The 26,561-nt window shown below is 40.1% G+C and overlaps 1 protein-coding gene across 1 annotated transcript; it reads left to right on the top strand.

Moving 5' to 3' along the window:
* Positions 1–680: 680 nt before the first annotated feature.
* Positions 681–18,807, top strand: NMBR (neuromedin B receptor). The gene is given in 5 exon segments (XM_032215364.1): positions 681–1,090; positions 14,770–15,032; positions 15,035–15,117; positions 18,402–18,622; positions 18,624–18,807. Coding segments are annotated over 5 exon segments (1,161 nt in total).
* The last annotated feature ends 7,754 nt before the right edge of the window (positions 18,808–26,561 follow it).

The raw sequence follows: 26,561 nt of genomic DNA, 5'->3' as shown, positions 1-26,561 counted from the left end.
TACAGGGTTCTATGATGATATACTGCGAAGAGTATGGATTGGGGAAAAAATTAAGACCCTAACCTCAGACCAGTCTCTGCTTGCTCTGCCGCTCCGTTTGCGGCCAGAGTCATTACAACACAGAGGTCAGTCCTACAGTTCATAGGGAGGACTTTGAAATGGACCCCTAAAAACCAAAGATATATACAGGCATTCTCCTGGATCTTGATGAGGGGGAAAAACCCTTTCCCCACCCTACCTCAGCTCGGGGCCCCGGGTGTGCCTCTCGCGCACTGTTCCTCCTTGTGGAGGCGGACCCGCTCGCCTTTAAAGGAAAGGCGCCCCCCTCTAAGGAGGCCAAAGCGAACTCGGCTGGAGAGAGTCGCGCTCCAGACAGAACAAGAGGGGCTGCGAGCCAGGCGGTTTGTTTTAACACTACACTCTGCAGAAGACGGAACAGCCCCTCGGACATCCAAAGCTTTCCCAAGAACCTTTCAGACAGAGAACTGCCAGCGTCTCGCTTCTCTTCGTCCATCCCATTCCTTCGGAGGTAAAGAGGACGCTTGACTCCGACGAGACTTGTTTCCTTCTTGGGGTCTTCGGGGAGAGAAAGATTGGTTGGGGCGGAGGAGGAGCACCCCCAAACTGCCGGCTTCTAGATCGAGGACTTGGGAGAAGGCCGTCGAAGGAGAGTCTCCGCGATGCCACCGAGGTCGACAGAGTCCACGTGGCTCCAAGGGACGGTGGCGGGCAACGAGACCGAGGTGGCTGCTCCGGGGACCTCGTCCCCTCAGGCTGGGGCGGTATTCGTCATCCGCTGCATGATCCCCTCGCTCTACCTGCTCATCATGGCCGTGGGCTTGCTGGGCAACTTCACGTTGCTGAAGATCTTCGCCGCCCGGAGCGCCGCCCGGAGCGTGCCCAACATCTTCATCTCCAGCCTGGCCGCCGGAGACCTTCTGCTGCTGCTTACCTGCGTCCCGGTCGACGCCTCCCGCTTCTTCCTGAAGGACTGGATCTTCGGCGAGGTGGGCTGCAAGCTGCTGCCGGCCATTCAGCTTACCTCCGTGGGCGTTTCCGTCTTCACCCTCACCGCCCTCAGCGCCGACAGGTGAGTCCAGGAGCGACCGAGGAAAGTCCTCCAGAGACTGAAGGCGGGTGGCGGAGCGAAGCGAATTCGGTGGGGAGAAACCAATCCCTAAACGGCAGGGGGAAAAACACTGCAAACTTCCCGGCCCACATGCCAGCCATTGGCTGCCTTTCATGCCCTTAAAAGTTCCCACTTTTAATAGAGTCCGCTAGAGTTGGGACGCCAATAAATTTAAATGAACGAATAACTAATTGAATTAAAAAATGTTCCAGCAACCAGCCTTGGTGAAGCTTCTGCTTCATTAGAAGTTTGGAAAGGTATCGGTCCCTCTTTTTCCCCCTCCACACTGTCAGACTTTCAAGCTGAGAAGGCTCAAAATGATACCCTGTCTGATTGGATTGCCAGAGGTCAGTCTGTCCCTTCAGGAGTCTCTTAGCTCATCCTATGCTAATCGCACCCACAAGTAAATAAGGAGATCCATCCTCATCTGAGGGTACATCTATTTATTTTCTTTAATGACTTCAGAGGGAACCAAATGACTTCTGTGGACACACAGAAATAGGCTTAACATTACCCTAAGTAGTCTTAACAAGGGAGGTTGGAGGAATTCGTTTAAAAAAAAAGTCCATCAGCTGTGATAGATGAACTGAATGTTTCTTTTTAGATGCAGTTTTTCCCTAAATGCTAATTCCACGGAACAAGAAGGAGCAACCTTGGCTTTTTCACATGAGCAGTTTTCAGAAGGGATCTCCTATAACTGGTCACATTTGTAGACATAAATGTGAATAAGACAAATGATTAGTCTAAAAATCTTATGTTCTTCTTTAGAAATATTTGTCTCTTTATTTTTTTTTGAAATATTCTTATTGTTTTATATCAAACATTCCACTTGTATGTTGAGCAGTGTGTTCTCTAGGTCAGTGTTTTTCAACCTTTTTTGTGCAAAGGCACACTTTTTTCATGAAAAAAATCACGAGGCACACCACCATTAGAAAAGGTTTAAAAAATTTAACTCTGTGCCTATATTGACTATAGGCGGGTGTTTTTCCCACGGCACACCTTACACTATGTCACGGCACACTAGTGTGCCGCGGCACAGTGGTTGAAAAACACTGCTCTAGGTGTCCAAGGTGTTATCATACAAACATCATGATTATTATAATCTGTGTGTGTGTGTGTGTGTGTGTGTGTATGTATGTATGTATACCAATATACAATAATGTATAAACAAATATATGATAATATAAAGCATCTTTACAGCGTATACTATCTTCCATTATAGTATCAATTATACAACCATAAAAATATTTACTCATCTGTTTTTGTTCTCATGTAGACCATAGAAATATTTATCTTTTCAAATGTATTAAATTGGGAGATGTATTATGTTCCTAAGTAAACATAATGAAAGTTGAAATTAAGGAGAAGAAATTAATTTCCACACAATATTTATGGAACTATCAAGCAGCAGAGACAAAGAACCAAGCAACATATGATTAAAGATTGCTTTACTTTAATACAAAGTTGGAAAAATAGAGGAGAAAAGGTCATGATTTAACATCAAGATTAGAGGATTCTGACCAAAATCATCAGCAAAAGAATATGTCTTTTCCCCCTATGGACAAACTTGCATAATGATGATAAAATGTGCTGGCATTACTTGTTTCCTTACTGAAATCTATCAATTTGCAGTTGAAATAAAAAATGGTGGCAATAGTTTTTATTCAGAAAATGTGTGTTGCCACTTGTATGAACTTCCTGAAACAGACAAGTTAATAGTCTATCTTGAAATGTCTATAGATAAATAATAACAGGATGTTGGAATAAAAAAAGTTGCCATCATTACTGGTCCTCTTAACTTGTTTTTCCTTTTGAAAAAGAATTAAACTGAGATTACAATCTCATTGCATGCTACATTTTCACACGAGACTAGCACAACCTCAAGGATAAATCACACAACCACATCTTTGAGGTTACATATTTTGAAATCTCCCAAGTTGTTGGAAAATTATTGGAACTTGTAACCAGCTAAGCCTTAGGCTTTGAAACAGATGTAATATTGAGAATACATAGGTGCAAACTTACACTCATTCATAAATGCACATGTTTTCACCAATATGAAAAAAATGACAAGTTGAATGACACTCAATAAATGGCATAGTAGCCACTTGGGGAGAGTTGTTTGGAAAAACCAGGAATGCTTTTTAATAATGTGATGTTTTGTCCTAGTACTCATTTCTATTTGTGAGAAATGAAGATTGGTGTCATAATTACCTCATAGGGTAAGCCAATGCAAGCATGCTGATAAATAAGCCCAGTGAATTCCTAGTGTACAGAATCTTTTTGTACAGAAAATCCTATCTCTCTCTTTCTCAGTCTTAGGATGGTCTCCTCTTTGCCAAATTTACTATTTGCATGCATGTGCAAAGAGATACAGTTGTGCTAATAATGATTTATTGTCAATGGTTAATATGCACACTGATATAGCTATGCAACAACAGATAACAGCATGCAAGTGGTTGCAGGCCACTTGCTATCTGCTCATGCAGGAATGTTTCTTTTCAGAAGAAAAGTGATAACATTGCAGACTGTTTCCCTCCCTATATTAGACCAGGCGTGTCAAACTCAATCAGGGTTGTGTTTGACCTCGGGTGGGGGGGTTGGGTGGGTGCAGCCAGGGTGGGCGTGGCCATCTTACATCACTCGAACTCGGGGGCGTCTGTGATGGCCCATGTGCTCTGCCAGGGAAATCAGGCTCTAGAGCTCCATTTTCAGCTGCGAAGGCCTCCTGCCACCCTTTGCCAGTAAAAATGGACCCCAGGGGGGCATATGGACCCCAGGAGGGCATATGCACCCCTGAGCTTTGTTTTCATTGACAGAGGGCAGCAGGAGGCCGTTGCAGCTGAAAATGGAGCCTGAGAGGACCACATGCGGCCCTGCCGAGCTCTATTTTTGTTGGTAGAGGCACCAGGAGCTGATTCTTTGCTGTTTCTAGGGCAGCCCCGTGGGCCAGATCTAAGCATCCTAGGGGATGGATCCAGCCCCTGAACCTTGAGTTTGATACTCCTATATTACACTCGGTTTTCCCTTTGGTCACACTGATCAGAATTTTTAAGGATTTTAAAGATGGATTCAAGAAACAAAATATTCACTTGAGCTACCAACATCTTTTTCTCTTTCTTTTTTTATCCTGGTTTGATTCAGTTTTGAAGATGACGGTCTAAATAAAGGATAATGGAGAAATCCAGAATTTTGAAACAATACAACTGAGCAATATTACTACTTTGAATGTAAAAAGAGAATATTCCTTATTGTTTGAAATGATATATATTTTTTGACTAAGTCATCATAGCCTTTTTTCTGGCTAGAAAGATCCTGCTTCACATGTTTTTCATAAAAAATAATTTAGGTAAGGTAAAAAAAAATTATGTAAAAGAGAATGAGCTGCATTCATCAGGAGTCAAGCCTAACTAGCTATGTAACAGATGGCAACTTCACAGGACCACATCTGATTCTGCAGTAGTTTTTTCAAAAGGAGGATCCTATTTGCTGTGTTACGTTCTATAGCATCTAAAAAGAGATGGAACGTTTCCCACAAAGATTAGGACTCACTAAAATGGGATAAGAAGAATAGTAAAGGTAAAGGTTCCTCTCCCACATATGTGCTAGTTGTTCCCAACTCTAGGGGACGGTGCTGATCTCTGTTTCAAAGCCAAAGAGCCAGCGCTGTCCGAAGATGACTGTGGCCAGCATGACTAAATGTTGAAGGCACATGGAATGCTGTTACCTTCCCGCCATTTTTTCTACTTACATTTTTACACACTTTCAAACTGCTAGGTTGGCAGAAGCTGGGACAAATAATGGGAGCTCACTCCATTATGCGGCATTAGGGATTCAAACCACCGAACTGCTGACCTTTCTGTTCGACAAGCTCAGTGTCTTAGCCACTGAGCCACTGCATCCCTAAGAGAGAATAGGTCACTGCATAAACAAAGTAAACAAGGTATAATTTTATACCAAAGTAATTTTAAGTAAGTTTAAATAAAAGTTGACTAAACTAAATATAGATTTTTGACCTCATTTAGTTGAGACATGATATATGAATGCTAGATGTCAGTGAGGAACTCAAAGATAAAGAAACCAAATGTCTGCCGAATAAAAAAACTTTTAGTTCCATCATTGGACTTTCTCCAGATTAGCTACAGTTATGCATTCCTTATTCAATGTGATAAGCTGTTGATACCACTTTCTACAACATTCCCTTCATTAAAAAATGCTCTGAAAAATGCGTTTTTGGAAATATTGATAATGGAAAAAGACAAAGGAAAAGAAACAGCGGCTTTTGATACCATCGACCATAGTATCCTGCTGCAACGACTCAGGGGGTTGGGAGTGGGGGGCACCGTTTTATGGTGGTTCTCCTCCTACCTGTCGGATCGGTCACAGTTTTTTTTGACTGGAGGGCAGGGATCGACCCCGAGGCGCGTCACTTGTGGGGTGCCCCAGGGATTGGTTCTCTCACCCCTCCTGTTCAACATATATATGAAACCACTGGGTGATATCATCCATGGTTTTGGGGTATCATCAATATGCTGATGATACCCAACTTTTCATCTCTACCCCAAACCACCCAAATGTGATGTCCCAATGCCTGGATGGGGGAACAAGCTCAAGCTCAATCCCTCCAAGACTGAGTGGCTGTGGTTTCCGTCATCCCGATTTGTGCATCTTGTTCCATCTTTGATGATAGGGGGAGAAATTCTAGCCCCCTCAGAGAGGGCCCGCAATCTGGGTGTCCTCCTGGATATGCGGCTTAGTCTAGAAGAACACCTGATGGCCGTGACCAGGGGGGCCTTTTACTAGGTTCGCCTGGTACGTCAGTTGAGCCCCTTCCTGGATCGCTCTGTGCACAGTCACTCATGTCCTTTCTCGCCTGGACTACTGTAATGCTGTCTACATGGGCCTGCCCTTGAAGAGCACCCAGAGGCTTCAGCTGGTCCAGAATGTGGCTGCATGGGTTATCATGGGGGCACCTATGTGCTCCCATGTTACACCCCTCTTAGGCGTCGTCCAGCACTGGTTGCCGGTTGTCTTCCAGGTGCGATTCAAGGTACTAATTATGACCTTTAAAGCTCTCCATGGCTTAGGCCTAGGATACCTGCAAGACCACCTACTGCCACCGGTAGCCTCCCACTGTCCAGTGCGATCCCACAGAGTTGGCCTGCTCAGGGTGCTGTTGGCCAGACAGTGTCGGCTAGCGACCCCCAGGGGGAGAGCCTTCTCTGTGGGAGCGCCTTCCCTCTGGAATGAGCTGCCCCCGGAGCTTCATATAATCCCCGACCTCCGGTCCTTCCGACACGCCCTAAAAAGTTGGCTTTTCCAGCAAGCCAGCCTGGCCTGAACAAAACAAAACAAATTATTGATCATTGTTAATTTTAATTCGAATTTTTTTAAAAAAATGTTATTGTTAATTCTAATTGAGTTTGTTTGGGATATTCTATTTAATTTTTTTTAACTTTTGTATTATGTGTTTCTTTTAATGTTGTACACTGCCTTGAGTCCTTGGGAGAAGGGCGGCATATAAATCTAATAAACCAAACCAACATCAGATTTTGGAAAATTACCACCAGAGATGGTCTCATATAGCTTGAAAACTGCAGTTTTAGTAAACATTAAATTCCTTCTGACAAAATCATTGGGAGGAGATTTGTTTGTTAAAAGCTTACCCAACATAGCTCTAGATGAATCTTACCAAGTGTGGTGTGCTGTAAAATACTCCATTTGATAGCCAGCCAGCTGAGTTTGTCTTCTTCTAGGAGATTCTATTCTCTTTTTGTGGTTTTTCCAGATTTCAGCTAAATGTCTATGGAGGTTCTCAACCATCCATGGTTGTCCTAAAGGTGGTTTTTCAAGAGGCAACTGGACTTTCTGGTTTTTCTTTGATGACGTTTTGCTTCTCATCCAAAAAAGTTTCTTGAGGTCTGAGGTCTGACTGGATGGTGGGGATGGAAGGATTTATACTTCTTGCAGACAGCTAAAAGAATGCAAATGAGCAGCTATCTGCAAGGAGTATAAACCATTCCATTTCCCCACCATCCAGTCAGAGCTGAAGAAGCTTCTTGGATGAGAAGGGAAACATCTTTAAAAAAAACCAGAAAGTCCAGTTGTCCCTTGAAAAACCACCTTTGGGCAGATTTCAGCAAGCATTCCTTAAGCACTAAGAATATATACTAAGGAGTATATTAAGGAAGTAGACCAAGGATTGATTAGGTTTAGATTTTCTCCTGAAAGGAACTGAGAAACATTAACAGATGTTTCTGCTTGTCACATATCATTGTATAAATGGTCCCAGTTGTGCCTTGTTCTAGTCACATCATATTGTGCTAATGGGAGTCTTTCACTGACAAACAATGTCTGTCAGCACAGAAGTTGAGGGTGATGTGAATTATGTGAGAAGTGCTTGAGTCCATTTTTCAAATGCTGTTCTTCTACCAGCAGTGGAATGACATATAATTGTATGTACAACCATCAGGTCAAGGATATGTCACTTTGGTGGGCACATAAAGGCGTAAGCACTTTTCGTGTGTGTGTGTGTGTGTGTGTGTGGTGTGGTGTGTGTGTGCGCACTGAAGAGATTTGAATTTTGGCATGAAAGGGAATAACTGGATGAAACAGTTATTTCTGTCTAGTTGATGAGAACTAACCAAAAAAGGTGAAATTGGAATTGAATGTTGCAGAGCTTCAAACAAGTAAATATGTCCATTTCTGTTATATTTTGCTATCTTACAATCTTAGATCAGCTTATTAAAGGCCTGCATTGTTTTAAGTATGAGAAAAGGATGAGACCTGATGACTTTGGTAATGGAATGACTGGTCATTTAGAAGTGATTTCAGTCTTTGAATGCCTTTTGTTTTTGAAGGTATGGTTGATTGATCAACAACCCTTGAATTCTGTTTCTTTCCACAAACATTAGCCTTCCTTATAGACTAATTTACTCTCCTTTAGTCTGGGTGGTGCCCATTGTGGTTTCACAGTGATACTCCCTTGAATAGATTTGCCATCAATATTTTGAATATGCCAGAGAAGAGGGGTTTGTATCTTAGTAAATATAATTCACATTATGTTTTACAGAAGGTGTTTCAGTACAGGATATAAAAGGTTTGAGAATGAAAATGAAACTGGAAAGCTGTTTCCATATGAAATGATTAACTAAAATATGGAGGTAAAAAAATTATTTCCAGAAAGTATTTCTCCTAAAGAATGTAGTATTTTACATATTTATAGAGCCGAGGTGGCGCAGTGGTTAGGGTACAGTACTGCAGGCCACTTCAGCTGACTATTATCTGCAGTTCAGCAGTTCAAATCTCACCGGCTCAAGGTTGACTCAGCTTTCCATCCTTGGGTGAAATGAGGACCCAGACTGTGGGGGCAATTTGCTGACTCAATTTGCTAAAAATCTGTAAACCGCTTAGAGAGGGCTTCAAGCCCTATGAAGCGGTATATAAGTCTAATAAATAAATAATAATAAATAATAAATAAATAATAATAAATAAATAAATAATAGTTAGTTACTTCTTGCATCTGAAATGAACCCAGATAATTATTTCTTGCATCTGAAAATGAACCCAGAAAATGTGTATGCTTGCAGCTCTAGCCAGTTTCATTTTTCAATATTAAATTTACATTTTCTTTAATCATCCCTCTTTAATTTTTTTATCTCTCACTGCATTTTCTGATAACTAGACTCTGGAGAGAAACTAGAGAGGATGACTCAAGCAGAGCAAAAGTTTTGGCTGGATAAATAGGAAACAAGCCCTTTCTGTAATCATGTTTATCACTTTTCCATTATTTGGCTTTGTAAGGGTAAACTATGTGGATATATCTTTTTTGCCACTGGCTGTGATCGCCTATCAGGTATCCATTGATCTTGCTTATCAGAATATCTTTCTCATTTCCTTCATTCATTCCTGGTTCACTGAAAATTCTTGCAACTACAACCAACTCTATCAAAATGAAATCTTTTAAATGATACCCACAGAGGCATAATGCTAGAGAAATCCTGAAATATTTCTCAATTTTCTACTGGCAAGCACCATTGCTTGCTACAGATGGGGGATTTATTATGGATCACAATGAAGTCTTGGTAAATGTGTAACATAGGGATGATGTGTCTTTGCTGCTCACTATGCAAATTGGTTTGAATCTGCAAACTAATTCTTAACTATGGGCTATTTGAAGAAACATAGAAACAAATGCCAATAGTTCATCCAGGAATGAAAAGAAAACTTTCAGGTGGAGGGATTTTAATAGCTTTTACTTAAGCAGTGTATGGATTTTAGCTCTTGCCTGATCATACATTTCTGTGAAATCCATATGCAATTCAGGAAGTTGTAATGGAGGGAGAGAACACAAGATCAAAACTACGTCCTTGATTGCTTTTCCTCTTTGAAAGCACAAAAAGGGAAGTACTGGTAAGTTTTCATAAATTTGTGATGAGAAAAATTTATTGCATTTATTTTATCCTCTTCTTTATTGAAAATGGTCTGGGGCAGGTATAACCTCTCTCTCACTTCTCATGAACAAGAAGAGTTAGATTAAGCTAAGAAATAGTGGCAAACCACTAAATGTAATGTTTAAATCAGAATCTGAACACTCCCCTCTTCAGTTTTTCTAAATACTGAACCACAACCCGCATTACAGATAGTAAGGCATTGGAAAACGGTTTGGTCCATCAGAAAGACATCAGAATGGTCTTCCTTTTCTTAATCTGATGCTTATTTGTTAACACAGTAGTTTAACAGGAACAGTAATAGGTTCTTTGGATATATGATGATAGGATTACGTCCTGGATACCAGCCAGCATTTAGCTTTGAAGACTCAGACAGACCTAATTATAATGAGAGGAAAGCTCCTATTAGTGCCAAGGCATGTTATGCCTCCCTTGGCTGACAATATGTACTGTAGTCTTTTTGTTAGAAGATATTCAGAAGGAAGCACAGGAGAGGACCAAAGAGCTTAAGGATCCTCATCTTGATCTGGTTAAGCCTATATATTGAAGATATGCTAGAAATAAGCTAATTTTAGTATACTGCCCTTTGTGTCCTGATCAATGTACACCTGAGAATCTATTGGTAGCGTGACAGATCATAATTAATGTTGCTAGCTTCTGGGCAAGATTTGTTTAACTTGTAGATATTTTAAACTTGTATTTTATATTTTATGTTATATAGTATGCCTTATTTTAATTGTGTTGCTTCTGATATGAATAAATAAACAAACAAAGAAGCAAACAAACCACAGACTTAGCAATAGTCAAATACATAGTATGCCATACATGATTAGCATGTGATTTTCAGTATAGGTGTAATTACTTATTGGTGATCCAGGCTCTTTGGACCATTAAAATAAAATCTATTGTTCCAGAGTGCCATTCACTCTTGTCTTGCTCCAACTGAGCAATCCACATAGCAATAGCAATAGCAGTAGACTTATATACCGCTTCATAGGCCTTTCAGGCCTCTCTAAGCGGTTTACAGAGAGTCAGCATATTGCCCCCAACAATCTGGGTCCTCATTTTACCCACCTCGGAAGGATGGAAGGCTGAGTCAACCCTGAGCCGGTGAGATTTGAACCGCTGACCTGCTGATCTAGCAGTAGCCTGCAGTGCTGCATTTAACCACTGCGCCACCTTGGCTCATACAGCTGCACATATACTAATAGCCTTGGATGGTCATCAGCTGGGTATCTCTCAGTGGTGGGATTCAACATTTTTTACTACCAGTTCTGAGGGCATGGCTTAGTGGGCATTGTAGGGGAAGATTACATTTTTGGGAACAAAAATGGGCTGGGGGGGGTGTCCGCACCGCACCACTGTGCTCTGTTTTGGGCCTCTCTGCACTTACCTGGGAGCCAAAATGGGGTGAATGGGGATTCCTGGAAGGGGCAGGATAGGCAGGGGCCAGGCCAGATAGAGGTAGTATTTGCCAGTTCTCTGAACTACTCAAAATTTCCGCTACCAGTTCGCCAGAACTGGTCCGAACCGGCTGAATACCACCTCTGTTATCTTTCCTGTAAACCTGTATTTTGGTTTCTTTTTCAGTGCTCTGCAGCCAACTGTTTGGATTTACTAGGGACTTAGTTATACTCAGGGAATTTTTCTAATCTAATCACCAGGTTTATTGGTTAACAAGGTAGTTAATAAAAGAAACACATTTTCCACTTCAAACTCCTGAATGCCATTAATCATAGCTGTTTGCAGAAAGCTCAGAGGCACTTGCTCCTTGAAAGCAGAAGATGGATAGTTTTCATTACATTTGACAGGATGGAACTAAAAGAATATATAAGTATAGCTATGCACATGTGGGGGTTATGCCTCTGTAATGTGGAGCTAGAATGGATATCATTAGAGACCAATTTAAAGATCAGCTGGGGTTAGTCCTTCCTGCAATGATTTTTTTTATGGACACTATAGGAGACGTGGCAGGATTGCAAGAAATGGATGTATATCAAATGAAAAGAGAATGAATGTTATCACCCACTTAAGAATACACATTTAGTTTTAGAATCTGATTTAATTTAAAATACTTAACGCTTTTTGAAATTCTCCTTCGCTTTCTGTGTACTAAGACCTATTGAATGCAAAAGAGTTCATTCCTAATTAGAAAAACTCCAAATCTATGGAAAAGTTATATTTTGTAATGTCAAAGTTCTTTCTACCATCAGTGTGAGACAGTGTCAAAAAATAGTGCCAGGGAGGAATTAGTATTTTGCATAGGCTTATAAGTATTATTGTGTTTATTACTATTTCAGATATGTAAGAGTGAAACCTGGGGGTGGGATTTTGGTGTATAAATATACAAGTAGTCCTTGGTTCACTGCCACTTATTTAGTGACCATTCAAATTTACAACAGCCCTGAAAAAGTGACGTATGGCCAATTTTCTCACATGACTGTTGCAGCATTCCCCATGGTCACCTGATCAAAATTTGAGTGCTTGGCAACTGACATGTACTTATGACACTTGCACAGTGTCCTGGGGTCATGTGATCACCATTTGTAACTTTCCCAGTTGGCTTCTGACAAGCAAAGTTAATGGAGGAAGCCAGATGTGCTTAGCTACTGCATGATTCACTTAACAGCTTTCAGTGATTTGCTTAGCAACTGTAGCAAAAAAAGGAGGTAAAATGATGTGCAACTCCCTCAACAACTGTCTTGCTTAAGCAATTGGAATTTTGGGCTCAATTGTAGTAGTAAGTCAAGGACTACCTTTATTGTTAAGATATTAAAATTAAAAAAGTATAAAAAAGCAAGATACCTATAGAACAAGATTGCTAAATCTGAATTTTTTAAAAAACACAGTGAAAAAAAAGTTAATTACATCAACTCCTTCTCTTTTGTTTGTATCTTTAGTCACAGGCCATCCTTTAGATATTTGAACTTTGCATCAAACTTTAGTAATTGTTGTTAGTTTCCATTTGAATCTTAAAAATTACATTCCAAATATCTAATCTGCCTTGCTTTGTATACAAGGAAACCATTATTACTTGAATTTATTTTATGTAATTAATTAAACTTCTATTGTACAGGTAGTCTTTGACTTAGGACCATAAGGACCAGAAAGTTCTTCATTAAGTCATGCGGTTGTTAAGCGAGACGTTATGTTTCTGTGACTTGCCACCTTGTCCCAGTTTTCCCATTGACTTGGTTTGTCAGAAGTTGGCTAAGAAGGACACATGGGACTGCAGGACATTGCAATTGTCATAAATGTGAGGTTATCCAAAATCATGATCATGTGACCCTAGGAGAGCTATGATGGTTGTAAATGCAAGGACCGGTTGTAAGTCCCTTTTTTCAGTTCTGTTGTAACTTTGAATGGTCACTAAACAAATGGTCATAATTTAGGATTATCTTCTTTAGATATAAATGCTGTCAATTTGACCATTGGACTATACCTTCTATCTCACAATGTCCTCCCTCTCCAACCCCAGAAAGCAATAGAGAAAACAGATGCTTTGAATAGATAGTGTTACAGGTTGAAATTCTTATCTTGTTACATCAACAGTTCCTTTGTAAAACTAATCAGAGCATAAATGAACTTGTTGATATCTGTTTGTTTGTGGCAATAAAAGTCTAATAGTTATTTGCAAGACTCAAGTTGTACTTAAGATCAAATCTAAGGGCTTCAGAAATGTTCTCTATCCTTCTTTCCAGTTTTGTTTTATTTCAGCTCCAGATAGCTGATTCAATTTTAGGAACTGTTATCCTGGATTTAGTAGCAAAGCATTAACTACTATAAGCTTCCTCCTCTCCAAACCTAAGAAACAAAGAATGCCTTATTAGTTTAGATCAAACTAAGAATTGTCTACTCCAGTGTTATGGTGTAGTCAGTCATTTGCCTCTGGGCACTCATAGGCAGGTTTTGAAAGTGATTGCATTCATTCCCTTCTTGAGGTATAGTTCCTTATTTGTCCACTGACATTTTCATTGCTTTTGTAATAGTAGCACAATTAAAAGAAGCCTTTGGATTTTTATCATTGTCCAGAATTGATAAAAAGGTAAAGGTAAAAGTTCCCCTGGCACATATGTACTAGTCATTCCTGACTCTAGAGGGTGGTGCTCATCTCCATTTCACTGTCCGAAGATGTCTCAGTGGTCATGTAGCAAGCATGATTAAATGCCAAAGGTGCATGGAATGCTGTTACCTTCCTACTAAGGTGGTCCCTATTTTTCTACTTACATTTTTACACGCTTTTGAACTGCTAGGTTGGCAGAAGTTGGGACAAGTAACAGGAGCTCACTCTGTTACATGGCACTAGGGATTTCAACCGCTGAACTGCCGACCTTTCTGATCGACAAGTTCAGCATCTTAGCCACTGAGCCACCGCATCCCTAATTGATAAAGAGTGCCAAAAATTGATCTGATATCTTAAAGCAGGATGGACAGGAAGTAAGAAATATGAGTTGAAAACTATGGCATATCAGCCTTCAAGTTGTATAGGGTAATGTCAACACATTTTTGAACCATGTTAAAAAGTAGCGGAATACATTATATAACTCCCCAAATCAGAGAAATTGCATTATATATTTCTCTACCCTAATACAAATAAACATTTATTGGAAGTTGAAAATAAAAGGAGATTAAATAAGAGTAGAAATATATTAAGATAGAGATGTAAACAATATGATAATTGTTAGTATTATGAAGATTACAATGCTCAATGTTATTATTATATTCTTATTAGAAGATATGCTAAGAGGGAAAAATGAACAGGTTTACTATGTTCAACTGTTTAATATCCTATAATTGTAAGATTAGAGAATTAATATCAATGTAATGAATGATATTGTAAATTCTGATAGTCATTGCACAGAGATATTTGTACCCAGATGACACACTGTTTAAGAAAAGATGGAATGCTTATATTTAAAAATAATAATAACTTTTTATAAAAAAAACAAATAAACATTTTGTGCTTTCTTTCCTTTTGCTTTCCCTCCCTCCTTCCTTCTCTAAATAAATTATTTCTGTTTAGTCACTTGAACAAAAGTCAAATAACTCCCAGTAGCATTTTTTCTGTCTTAACATTTCCCTCAGAATCATGGGACTCTTGGTTTCTTTCAACAACAACAACAATAAAAACCACCCCAATATACTACTATTGTCTGAACAATAACATTCATTTTCCTTTCTACATTTTAGGTACAAGGCCATTGTAAACCCAATGGATATTCAAGCACCCAATGCAGTGCTCTGGACATGTATTAAAGCAATCGGCATCTGGATAATTTCCATCTTGCTAGCAGTCCCCGAAGCCGTTTTCTCTGAAGTGGCACACATCAATGATGCAGATAATGTCAGCTTCACAGAGTGTATGCGCTATCCTTTGAAGGATGATCTGCACCCAAAGATTCATTCGGTGATGATACTTTTGGTATACCTTCTTATCCCACTCACTATCATTAGTATTATTACTACCATATTGCAAAGACATTAATTAAGAGTGCACACAATCTGCCAGGAGAATACAGTGAACAATCTAAAAAACAGGTAAGTTTTCCAGAAAAGATTGATTTTAAGAAAGTCTACAAGATAAATGAAATGGTATGTTTAGTATACAGGTAGTTCTTGACTTCACAGCCACAATTGGAAGCAGAATTTCTATTGCTAGGTGTTAAATGAGTCGTGTTTGATTTTAAACCTTTTTAGCCATGGTTGTTTGGAAAATCACTGCATTTGTTAAGTGAACCACATGGTCATTAAGTGAATCCAGTTTCCTTCCTTGACCTTGCTTGAATTGGCTGGGAAGGTCCTATGGTGATCACATATCCCTGGGATGCTGCCACCTGACATAAACTCATGTCAGTTGCCAAGCACTCAATTTTGTTTTTACAATTTGTTTTTATTTTTAAACATAAAAAACAAATAAAAATCTCATCCATTACATACAGCATGTCATTTGGCTACAAGTGTTTTTGCATCCATATTCTCAATTACATTTACAATCACAGATTTTTCATCTAATATAACTAAATACCTCACGTTCATTGTACAATGTATATTCAATTACAATTAATATTTTTTTCAATAAACCTAAGTGGGAATGCTACAATGATTGTAAGTGTGAGGACTGGTTTTAAGTCACTTTTTTCAGTGGTGTTGTGATTTTGAATGGTCACTAAACAAACAGTTATAACTTGAGGACTTTCTATGCATCACATACTTCTGTTTCCCAGTTGTTGTTTAATTCAGGTGGTACGGTCTGAATCAAATCCATTCTATGGGTAATAAAGAATCCTTCATTATATAGGAGGACACAAGTGGTGCAGTGGCCCAGAGGTGGAGCTGTCACCTTACAATCAGGAGGCTGTGAGTTCGATCCTGGATAGAGGCACATATTCTCTCGATGGGCACATTGAGAATATATCTGCTGAATATAACTCCGCAATGGTGGCAGAAAGGGCATCTGGCCAGTAAACACAGAGCTCCATTCAGTTGCCCAGACTCCATCCTGTAAGGGATTATGGAGTCGTTAAAAGAGATGATGATGATGACTATATAGGAGGGCAAGTGGTGGATTGGAAATTTCAAATTTTTCCTGAAACAGGACACACCTTTTTAAAAAACAACAACACCAATCCTGACACCAGTGGATTTTTGAAAAACAAGTTTTAGTCCTAGTAGAAAGAACTAACTCTCCCATAGGCAGAATAGTTCCAAATGAAATCAGTCCACTGTACATTTCTACTTCAGAAAGAAAAGGAAGGCATGAAGTATAAGCTCAGGTCTTTCACAGATCAACAGGCAAGGACAAATAATTAAAAGAACTAATGATCAGCCCTGCCTCTCCCTTATTATGAAAATAGTGTTCCTGACACTGCATTTATTTCGTGGTTAATAAACAAAACTCCACAAGACAGAATTCTGATCACATTTTGCAACTTCATTAGCATGTCCGCATAGCAGATGTTCTATCAGATCCCTGCAGGCTTTTCTTCTAGTTTTCCGTAGCCTCAAGAAATTTCACTTGTTGCAGGATCTATAACTTAATGACTTAAATCAGCTTGCATCAATACAAGGATCTTCTGCAAAAAACTGATTTTAATTGAATATTGATGCATCTCCAGACTTTATACCCAATATCTGTTATTGGAATTTTGTATGCCTGAACAAAGATTAAACGCTTAGCTTGAACCATATACAACATGTTCCAAAAGTTAAAGGGCAATGATTGAAATAAATCCCCAGTTACTGAAATTTTATTAACATTTAAAATTCGCCATCTCTTGCTCGTATATAGTTATTGATTTTTTTAAAATTGATGTTCCTTAATTCTTCTCTCTTTTCTGGTTTGTTGCTAAATTTTAACTGCTGTATTAATTCTGAAGTGCTTTGTAAATTCCTTTTTAAATATCCTTTAATTCTGCTTTTCATTATTTTTAGAAATAACTGAAGGCAGCAAAGGTATCTAGTTCTTTGTCATCTTCTTATTTTCCCCACAACAACAACCCTGTGAGATGGGTGGGGGTGAGAGTGACTGACCCAAAGTCACCCAACCAGCTTTCGTGCCAAAGCAGGTCTCCTGGTTTCTAGCCAGAATGAGAGAGCAGTTTAAATAGCCCTCCAAGCATTACTGGGAATAGATTACAATCCTGTGGTCCACAGATAATTTATGTCCAGCTGTTAAAAGCTTGAGACTTGAGAATTATTGCTTCAGAATAATTTATTTTGGCAATTGAAATTGACACATGCTTTGTGAAGGTCAGATTATTAGATGGGGAAATGGTTTGCACCAGGGATTGGCTTCAAAATTTTTAGCAAGGGGCTCTCTGCCCGGTTGCAGCCATGGTGGACATGGCCTAGTCAGCCTCCTGCACCACAGCAGGGTAGGGGGGCATTTTTACCCTCCTGAGGCTCCAGAAGCTTTCCTCGAGCCTCTTGGAGGGTGAAAATGGCCTCTCCAGGCTCTGGAGGCCCTTGCGAACTTCCAGTAGGCTCACCCCACTCCCGAGCCTCCATGCACGCCCTGCACTTACCTGCATCCAAAATGGGCCATGTGGAGACTCCTGGAAGGGGTGGAGTGGGGCCAGCCAGAAGTGGGATTTGGGGGTTCTCCAAACTGCACAGAATTTTAGCTAGAGGTTCTCCCAAACCCCTGCAAACCCCCAGCAGCCCACCCCTAGTTTGCATTACTCTAAATTAATTTTCTTCAATTGATCATCCTCTGGATATGGTGGGATTGTTGCTCCAGAATTCTCCAGATAAACACTTATACTGAGTAGGGAATGCTGGGAGCTGTAGTTCCAATACGTCGGGAGAAAGTTGGCCTGCTGTATCTTCTTGATAAAATATTGTATAAGTGTGAAAATGAATGATGGAATCATTCACTATAAGATGTGAATGACAGTTCGATCCTTGATTAAGACAGACTCAGGAAAGAATATCCCTTATCCTCATCTGTCTTCATTCTTCTGAATTTTAATCAATTAAGTTCAGTTGTCAATAGTCCTGATTAAACAGGCCTTGGCAGAACTTGCACTTTCCTTCTCTAGGGGAGCTGCTCAAACTACGTGAACTTTCTCACCTTTTTTCCCAGATGTCATTGGTAAAATTAAAGATGTCATCAGACTTATCTGTGATAGTATATTTAATCTAATCCGAGAATATGCACAGAATAATTGTCATTAAAAGACTTGATTGGAAATTAATTTTCATGCTCATCCTTGAACAATGTATTGTGAACACTGAAAGAAAGCATAGAGTCAGATCAGCTATTTTGTGGGACAGCTCCACTGCCCTCAGATTGTTAATCTCTGTTTATTTCTTCACTCTAGATGGAAACTCGAAAACGCCTGGCCAAGATTGTACTGGTTTTTGTTGGGCTGTTTGCTGTGTGTTGTCTGCCAAATCATGTGCTATACATGTATCGGTCTTTCTCTTTCAATTATCGTAAGATTGATCCATCCCTCGGCCACATGGTTATTACCTTGCTGGCTCGAGTGCTGAGCTTCTGCAATTCATGTGTCAACCCATTTGCCCTGTACTTCCTCAGTGAGTTTTCGGAGACACTTCAATAGCAAACTTTGCTGCTGCAGGAGGCATCCTGAGCAAAGACCTACCAGCTACCTGAACAATTCTTCAGCCATTCGAATGTCTTCATTAGAGAACCATGCAAGGCACACTGTTGCCATGACAACCCTGCTGAATGGTCATACCCCTAAACAAGAGATGTCATTGTGATCAACCAGTGCAAGTCTGACCTCAAAAAGATATTATTTTAATTATCTTTCTTCTGGCTGGCCTCAGTTCCTTTAAAAAGCCAATAGATCCTAATATAAGGAATATCATATCCTGATCTGGGAATAAGTATTTATTAATTATCTTTCTATCACTGTCGTAAGAAATGAAGGCTATTATACTTTACTTACTCTCAACTGAAGAAATGCTTCCAAGCTTATTGTCTTTAAAAAGTTGAACTAAAGTTTAAATAAAGTATGAAAAGGGCATACATGCTCAGCTGCTACTTGGAGGGAATTAGTCTAGATTTCCAGGTGTGTAGATAACTCTGAAAGTCAGGCATCTCTTGTCAAGAGTTTGTTTTTCCATCCCACAGGAAGGCAACTCTGCTTATGCCATCTCTGCTGAACTTAAACAATGAGCCTGGTAAAAATAAAAATGTTAACTTGGCTATTCCCTGTCAAATGATTTTATTTAGATTGGATAACAGTCCTAAAGAAGAAGAGCTTGCAAAAGCACTGTCCGAGTTGGTTGATTAGCTGTTTACAAAGCAGTATGACTGTAGCTGGATCAGGGTCATCCAGGTGTAAATGGCACACCAAGATATTGTGAACCGTATAGTTGGAATTAAGTAACACTGAAATGAACATGAATTTGAGCAAACTCTGGGAGACAGTGGAGAAGAGGTGAGTCTGGCATGCTATGGTCCATGACTGAACAATTGGACATGGCTGAACAACAACACTGACAAAGTGGGCAAACACCCTATATATTCATCTTTTCTTTTACTCTGTACTTCATCTTTTCAGCTCTAGGTTATTCAACTTGACTAACCAGCAGCAGACAAAGAACACAAAATAATGAACCTGTGGTTGAACAAGACTTTGTTGACATCAAAAGACTTTGCTTTATAGCTAGGAAAGCTAAGCACAACGTCTGTGACATGTTTCACAACTTGAGAATGACAGTGGAAAAAGTGCAAGGTTCAAACTCTGATAATAATGCTCATCTTTTTTTTTATCTGTATCATATATTCCCATTGTACAAAGAAGGAAATCAGTGATAACCTTAGATCCATTAATTCTGCTACCCATGTAAAGTTTTTACTGCCTGTCCCATGTTTGGCTCTTAGAAAACTAGAAACTGAGCCTTTTTAAAAAGCTGTATATGGAATCTTTGCAATTTTTTTTATAGGTGGCAGCATGGAGCCAGGACACCTGATTGCCAGAGCCAGTTTTCTCCTTCCAAAGTGTCATCTAAATGGGGAAACACAAATGTAGTAAAAGCAGCTTGAAGATAATTCAGAACTAGGAAACAAGTAGAGAAAAAAAGCTCATTATCTAATTCATTCATTTAGCCTTTATCTGATGCTAGAGATGATATCAGGGATGGGTTGTGTCAAAAATTCAGAAAAGGTTTAACTTGACTCTGCTCTGCCGAACTCCCAAACAAAGAGAAACAATTATTTACTTTTTAAAAAAACAAATTCAGTCTACTCATATGTGTGATCCCCAAAATCTGTTGCATGCCACTTACTTAGGATCCATGATGACCAGTGACGTGCGGTGAGTTTTATGGCTGGTGAGGCAGCTTTTTAGACTTGTGGACTTCAACTCCCAGAATTCCACAGCCAGGCATGCTCAGTTCCAATTTAAAGCGACAGCATTTTCCCCCTTGCAAAATAAGTTTTTCCCATTCTTTTCTTCTCCCTCTCCCTCCTTTCTCCCTCTCTCCCTCCCTCCCCCTCTCTCAAACAGACACACGCAGACAGAGAACTTGGATCCCTCTCTCACTCACTCTCAAACAAACACAAACAGAGAAGTTGGATTGGATATATTTTCCAAAGGCTTGAAAGCAGCTCCTCTGCCATCCCCCCCCTTCCTCTGCTGCCTTCCGATCAAAGCCTTTGATTGCAGGTGAATCGCGTTGCCTTTTCAGTGAAGCTGGGCTTATACTTTTATCCAGCTGTGTGTGTGTGTGTGTGTGTGTGTGTGTGTGTGTGTTTGAAAAGGCAACGTGGGTTCTGCATGCAATCAAACTTTTTGAATTCCTCCCCCCCCCACACACGTACCTTTTCCAGCTGTTTCAGAGAGGATTTCAACTCTGCCCTCATGGAAGGCCAGAGCTCTGAGTCAGACTGAGCTAGTTGCTCTCAGAGAACTCTAAAAAGCCTATAAAAATGCCCTCTACAGGAGGCGAGAGAACACATGCCTCATTTGCATAAGGAATTCTTCACTTTTTAACCCTTGGTTAACTCTTAAAAGGCGAAAAATTCCTTATGCAAAAGAGGCCCCTAGTTCTCTGGCCTCCTCCTATAGTTAACACTAAGCACTGTTCCAAGTCACTGTGACTTAGAATCTGGTAGCAACTACCTTGGCTTTAATTATTTTTAAAAAATTCTTTAAAATTATTTCCTTTTCCTCATGACTGGTGAGGCCTCACCTCCCCTGCCTCTAGTGACTGCACATCCCTGATGGTGACACTGTGGTTAGGATGCAATATTGCAGACTAACTCTGTCCACTGCTGGGAGTTCAAGCCTCATCAGCTCAAGCATGACTCAGTGTTCCATCTTTCTGAGGTCGGCAAAATGAAGACCCAGATTGATGGGGGCAATACACTGACTCTGTAAACTGCTTAGAGAGTGCTGTACACAGTGTTGTAAAGCACTGTGAAGGGGAATATCTGTCTAAGTGCTATTGCTATTGCTACTTTCAGGCAGTATTCTCTTTCTGGGGACAGGCCCCTGTGGACTACTTGAGGCAACTCCAGGTCACACAGGTCTTTATTTTTGAAGCGGCTTTGAAAAATTCGCTTCTGCAGCCTCTGTGGCTTCTAAAAAAACTGCAAAAGCATACCCTTCTCTTTCGATGTTTTGAGGCTCCAGAGGTCTGAGCAAGGCCCTGTCATACACCACTTCCAGGGGGTCCAGAGGCTGCACAAGATGCCTAATTCCCACATGCCTTCATACCCTCTGAAAATTGTGCAGGAAAAGGTGTGCTTTTAAGAATAGTTGTTGGGTGGCATAATATTGTGGCATGTCACCTTTGACACTCAAGTCATAGGGTTTGCCATCCCTGGAGAAGATCATGAGCATCATGATTTCTGGTGCCGGCAATCATGATCCAACCACCAAATCCATATGCTGAGCAAAGGGAGAATCATGTGAGTCTCCCTGTCCCTCCACCATTCCCAAAGTATGGGAGATTATATTTTTATCTCAGTCATAAGATTACCAGAGTTGGCACTAAACCCCAAGAATGCCAAAATGACAACATACAGTATCTATGGTGAAGTCATTGTGTAATCATGCAATTACAGACTTTCTTCCCAACATCTAATTAAGCACATAAGTGGTATCATTTGCATGAAGACTATATGTGTTTTGCCTCTTACCTTCGTCTGTATCAGGTGTGAAGGTTCAAGGTCAGATGTTAATTAAACTGATTTATTGCTCACACTTATGCATGACTTAGAACTTTTGTGGAAACGTAGAGACTCCAGGCTAATTCCTCTTTCAACTCTGCCCCAGGCCCTGACAGTCCTTCTCCTAAACTCTATATAGAATAAGAAAGGAAACCTTAGCAATAAAATAAACAGGCAAACAAAATTTTAAAAACAATTAGAATGGTCTAACACTGGACTATGACAAGAAAGGATGAGATTCAGTTCGCTATCTTTTATTGTTGCTTTCTGTTCAGCATGTAGAAAAGGACCATGGCTGCTTATGTGGATAGAAAAAGAGTATCTTTGAACCTTTGACTCTGCTGCCTTTTATTTTGGGAGATCAATGGTCCTAAAAGTCAATGTGCTGTGTAGCTTGATAATCTGTGACTGGTCATTGTCTTTAACTCCTGTGAAATCTTCTCCAGTGTTGTTTTAATAAAAATGGTGCACCATATGGATCAATTTGAATTGATGATCGATAACAGTTTGATATTGTTCTATGTAACAATCATTAAACATGCTTAAAATGAAATATAGCGTGCATGGCTTTTTCTCCGATTGAACAAAATGGCTAAAAAATCACCTCATAAGCTCTGATCCAAAATGTGTTACTTATACTTAAGCTAAAATCTTTGGACAAACTAAATGTACTTCTGAGTAAATATGTATGGGATTGTGCTGTATGTCCTATTTAGAATAATGTGCAAATCTTTGATATATCCACAGGTTTTCGAGGTTTATAATGTTCCTCTCAGAAAGCAGACTTAAAGGTCCAAACTTCTTCAAACGTTGCCTTCCCTCTTTGCTTTTCTTTACTGCTGAGAAAACAGAGTTTTGTCAAATCTGCTTTCTCTTTCCCTCTACATCAGGGTGTCAAACTTAATTTCATTGAGGGCCACCCTTCTTCTCTTCTCTTCTCTTCTCTTCTCTTCTCTTCTCTTCTCTTCTCTTCTCTTCTTCTCTTCTTTTCCCATCTCTCTTCTCTTCTTTTCCCATCTCTCTTCTCTTCTTTCCCCTTCTCTCTTCTCTTCTCTTCTTCTCTTCTTTTCCCATCTCTCTTCTCTTCTTCTCTTCTTCCTTTCCTCTCCTTCTCTTCTCTTCCTCTCCTTTCTTCTTCCTTCTCCTCTTTCCTTATTTTTTCTTCCTTGCTCTCTTCCCATCTTTCCTTCTCTTTGTTTTTCTTCTTTCCCTTTCTACTTTCCTGTTCCTTCTTGCATGCTCAAATACAAAAGGGGAAACATTTCTCCTTTTGTTTTGTTTTTAGTTTGTTTTGCTAGCCTTTTGACAGCGAACATGGAGCTCTGTTTTCACTGGCAGGACGGGCTGGTCCTTTGCTGTTTCCAGGCCAGCCCTGTGGGCCAGATCTAAGCACCCCATTGGCTGGATCCGGCCCTCAGGCCTTGCATGTAACACCCCTGCTCTACATCAAATGGAATCAAATCTTCATAGACCAGTATAAGGAGAGTGGAGTCGAGTCAATTAAAAAGATTCATCACAGGTTTATTTTTTTTTTTTTAAAATGAAAACCTGATGTTAAGGTAGAAAGAATGTAATATCTAAAAGTCTATAAGAATGTAAATGAAGGGGTAGGAACATCATGAGTGTAGGGGAGTATAAAAATTGCCATGTAGAAAACTATAGCAAATTATAGAGTGCTTTAATTTTGTGAAGTATATGTTCAATCAGTCTAGTTTATGCCACATGTCATTGTCTGGCAAATTTGAAGTGCTATTGGGCTGAATCTGGCAGCTCTGTACGTTGTTATAGGGTTGGTATATGAAAACAGCAGGAGGGTGCAGAATCTTCCTGTGCACGCTGGATATTTATGTAGTAATGCTAAAATGAAAGTAGTATGAATGCCTCTGTACTAGACACTGGAGAAATATAATGTTCTATTGTTTCTGTCTGTCTAGAATTGGAGAGGCATTCTTTCTCCTGGTAAGGATTGTAGTCCTGTATTTTATGTAGGAATTCCTATATTAGCCTTAAAATGAGAGGAGGACATGAAATCATGCCAGAGTAATGACCCTTCAGTGTTTAGGGAATTCACTGTTTGGTGAAGGGAAATTTGGTATGTCAAAGGGAAATCAGATTACCTGTTTGATTCATTGGTAATAAAAGTTGGAATCTTGGCTTGATCCAGTTGGCATTCTGTGTCTGTGACACATTGTTTAATCATTGCTTTGGCTCTGGGATCTACTGCTAGAATTCCAGGGGGGGTAAAAAGTAATAGTGGCATCTGGGAAATTTAGTTTTCTCTGATAGTACCATAAAAGAGTGAAATATATAAGATAATGTTTCATAGATGCAGTTTCATCACCACTAGTAGTCTGGCTTGAGTTCAGAAACATCTGGAGGGTTTTAAAGTCTAACAAGAGGGATAGATTACCAGCTATCTTATTTTACAGTACAATGTAATGAGTTAGCAAAGGGCAACTTAAGATGAAACAAACTTAAATTCATTATTTAAAAAACATGGTAACCAAAGGTTGCAAAAAATTGGTGGATGGCAACCAAGTGATGTAGAAATTAGACAATTTCTGCCATCTACTGATCATTCAGATATTGCAGCCCAGATCTGGCAAAGCCTTGTTTAAAACAACTTATTTTCTCTATCCTAGGCAATGACATGCGGTGAGGTTTATGGCTGGTGCGGCACTGACACAATGGTGGGTTTCAATTTTTTTTAGACTTGTGGACTTCAACTCCCAGAATTCCACAGCCAGGCATGCTCAGTTCCGATTTAAAGTGACAGCATTTGTTTTTCTCCTTTGCGAAAGAAGTTTCCTTCTTTCTTTTTCTTTTTATTCTCCCTTCCCCTCCTTCCTCCCTTCTCCCTCCCTCTCCCCCCTCAAACACACACACACACACACACACACACACACACACACAGAGAGAGAAGTTGGATTGGACCCCCTTCCCCCCCTCTCTCAAACCACACACACAGTTGGATTGGAGGGAGAGCACCTGTGAGGAGACCACAGGAACAGGCAGGAAGCCAGTCAAAGAGCTATACTGGAGCACACACACTTTCCCCCAGCCCCGGAAGGATCCAGCCCAGCTTCACTGATTACAGGTTTGAAAAGGCAACGTGGCTCTGCCTGCAATCAAACTACACTTGGGGAGGAGAGCACAAGCGAGCCAGGGTCCTTACCTCCAGCCTTTGCCCAAAGCCCCGCACCAGGAGGATGAAGTTTGAATTCCTCCCCCTCCCTCCGACCCATACGTACTTTTTCCAGCTGCTTCAAAGAGGACTTAAACTCTGCTCTTGCCTCGGGTCCTCTGAAGAAGCCCCGCCCCGGGGGAGAAGGCGGGGCTTAGCAGTGAGAAGACAGACTTTCAGGCAGTTCCTGAGAGACCATCTAAACCAGGTCATCTGGATGATTCGTTTCGGATCTAAGCTGTCCCGGAGACAGTGAAAGGTAGAGGGAACTCCAGTGGTCCCAGAGATGTTCGCAAAATCTCTGGGAACCTAAGGAAAGCCCTCCTAATCCAGTGATTTCCGCATCAGCTGATGCTGACTATAACTGCAAAAGCCCAGAGAGAGAGTGGATATAAGCATGTCATTTGGTGTGAGTTTTAAATCTTTTTTCTTGTTGGAAAGAGAACACTTTAAATTTGGAAACTTAGTTTAAAATAAGGCTGACTAGTGAGAAAAGCAGCGGGGATAAATGTTGCCGTTTGAAAGTTTATTTTTCTGTTCCTTTTTTTTATTTTTGGAAGCCGGGCTGGACTCTTTTGTATTCTTACTGCATTTCTTTCTTCTCTGAAGAAATTGGACATCAACAGATGATCCAATTTAAATTTTGAACAAAATAGTTGGAAAAGTTCCTTTTTCTTCCTTTCCCTTTCTCTCCCTTCTCCCTTTTCTTTTCCTTTCTTTTCCCCCCTTTTCTTATCTCTCCCTCCTCTCCTTTGTGTACTTTACGTACTTAATCCACCATATTTATAACCCTCCACTGTCTAATACTAATTGGCTATGAGTAGAAAAGCAGCTGCTTTTGGCTCTACATCAACCTCTGCCTCCTCACCTGCGGGAGGCCAGAGGACAACACAGGCGATGTCCCAGCATGAAAAAGAGAAGGAAGCCAATTTTGAAACACTTATACGAATGATGCAGAAAATGCAAGCAGGAATCGATAGTAAAGATAGCAAGCTAGACACCCTTGTAAAAAAATGGAGGTAATGGAACAACAAAATCAAAGCATAGTGCAAAAAGTCGATAATATGGAAGGAAAAGTAGAAAGTATACACAACTGGATGCTGAAATACGAAGACAGAATTCAAAAATTGAAAATAAAATTCAAGAAGG

This window comes from Thamnophis elegans, chromosome 4 (genome assembly GCF_009769535.1).
Source record: "Thamnophis elegans isolate rThaEle1 chromosome 4, rThaEle1.pri, whole genome shotgun sequence".
NCBI classification, from domain to species: Eukaryota; Metazoa; Chordata; class Lepidosauria; order Squamata; family Colubridae; genus Thamnophis; species Thamnophis elegans.
Note: the sequence above shows the minus strand (reverse complement) of the source record. Positions and strands in the feature narration are given on the sequence as shown.